At 37.0% G+C, this 1,894-nt stretch overlaps 1 protein-coding gene across 1 annotated transcript; it reads right to left on the bottom strand.

Annotated features, from left to right (window-relative positions):
* Positions 1–290: 290 nt before the first annotated feature.
* On the bottom strand, positions 291–1,245 carry LOC145046740 (uncharacterized). Its single transcript, XM_078995015.1, has 2 exons — positions 1,158–1,245; positions 291–1,090 (listed from the first exon to the last, which is right to left on the bottom strand). The coding sequence occupies exons 1-2, from the start codon at positions 1,243–1,245 to the stop codon at positions 291–293; spliced, it is 888 nt and encodes a 295-aa protein (XP_078851141.1).
* Positions 1,246–1,894: the final 649 nt, after the last annotated feature.

Here is a 1,894-nt window from a genome sequence, read left to right as displayed (position 1 = left end):
TCAAATTTAATGAAAATGGGGTATTTGCAACATATGCAATATACCATTCAATACATGTAGCATCCAATATAACAATTAAAAAGGACAAAAACTAAAATATCCAAGATAACCATTGACCATTAACATAAAGGGACATCCAAAATAACAACATAGTGTTATGGCATACAAATAGTTATCCTAGACAGCAACAAAGTATCAAAATACAAAACATAACAACAAAGTAATATGGCAATAAATGCCTAACAAAAACATAGTTATCCTTCATGATCATGATACCAAACTACAAATTCTCAAAGCATGGGGCTTTTTCCTTTGTTCCCAACTCCATTTTGTACACCACCACTGCTACCTGCTGCACCTTCTCCTGTTGTATTCCCCGCTGCACCTTCTCCTGTTCCATTCCCAGTCTGTGATTGTCCCTTGCAGGTCCTTCCATTATAGCCCACATTTCCACATTTTGTGCATGTTACAGATTTCCATTTTGTGGACACTCTATCATCTTCTGTTGCAGATCTTCTTCTCTTTTTTTTTGGTCTGCCAATAGGGACACGATACTTTGGTGGTATCAACTTGGTAGGACATGTGCTTTTTTCCCACAATAACCTCCCATTAATAGGTTCAACTTTGAAGACATACATTTCTTTCCAAGTCTTGAGCCAATAAGTTGGGTGTACCCATGTCTCAGGTATTCTAACATTTTCATTGTTGAGCCTCATATCCCATATAGCTGCTATACTATGTTTGCAGGGTATGCCTGTTAGTTCCCACCTATTACATGAACAAGTTTGTTGGTCCATATTAACCACATACTGATTAGTACCTTCACTTGTAACCTGGTACTTCCCATTGCCACAGAACACTGCCCTACACTGTACTGCCCTTTCTTTAATTTTTTCAAGGGTCTTAGTGGCTGTAGGAGTTAATGGGCCATTAGCTTTATCAATTTCTTTTTGAACCATGAAAATTTTCCTCATGATATACTCCCTAATAAACTCCAAGCAACTGATAATTGGCTTATCATGACCCTTCACTATCTTGCTATTCAAATTCTCACACATATTATTCAACAAAGCATCACAATGTGCCCTCCCTAATAAAACACAACTGTATTAGATTATATTTAAAAATTATACACTTATAAACATAATATTATATACCTGAGAAGTGGGATCTGGACCAGTGCTTAGGTGGAATAGAATTAAGCCAGTCATATGCTTCACTGTTAAGTTTCTTTAGTTCTTCCATGGCACTGTTGAATTGTGGTATGGTGGTACATGTTGCACATTTCCAAAGACAATCCTTGAATTCCTTGCCCCTCCATTTACGTTTCATGTTCTCATGAAGATGCCTTAGGCAATATCTATGCTCTGCTGCTGGGAAAAGTTTCTCAAGTGCAGGCAATAACCCCTAAATCATCAAAAGAGTGAAGTTGCTTATTGAATTGTAAAACATGAATGTGAAAATGAATGGAGAACTTTATTTACCTTCTATCTATCTGATATGAAAGTGAAGTTGGAGTTTGCATACAAACCAAGATCATCTCCTAAGTTAGTTAAAACCAGGTCCATGAATTAAAGTTCTCTGCTTCAACAACTGCATATGCCAAAGGGTATGTGCAATTGTTCCCATCTAAACCCTGAATTATCATGTCAAACACAGTAATAAGCAAACAATTAACTATGGTCAAACATTAATCAAATACTAAAATATGATTATGCACATACCACTGCTGTCAGGATCATACCATGGTATGGACCCTTCATGAATGCACCATCAAGCCCTAGTAAATCTCTTTTCCCTGCTGCAAATCCACTTTTCAGTGGACCAAGACAAATGTATACTCGTTCAAATACCCTGGTCTCAGATGCATAACATGGTTCACTTTGCATTTGAA

Source organism: Lactuca saligna, chromosome 5 (genome assembly GCF_052625555.1).
Source record: "Lactuca saligna cultivar CGN05327 chromosome 5, ASM5262555v1, whole genome shotgun sequence".
Classification (NCBI taxonomy): Eukaryota; Viridiplantae; Streptophyta; class Magnoliopsida; order Asterales; family Asteraceae; genus Lactuca; species Lactuca saligna.
This window is presented reverse-complemented; position numbering and strand designations above follow the sequence as displayed.

Bases quoted from the DNA above. Each gene is read 5' to 3' on its own strand.
- LOC145046740 (XM_078995015.1), bottom strand. From the start codon at position 1,245: ATGGAAGAACTAAAGAAACTTAACAGTGAAGCATATGACTGGCTTAAT. The intron at 1,091-1,157 runs GTATATAATATT...GTGTTTTATTAG, and splicing joins GTCCAGATCCCACTTCTCAG to GGAGGGCACATTGTGATGCT.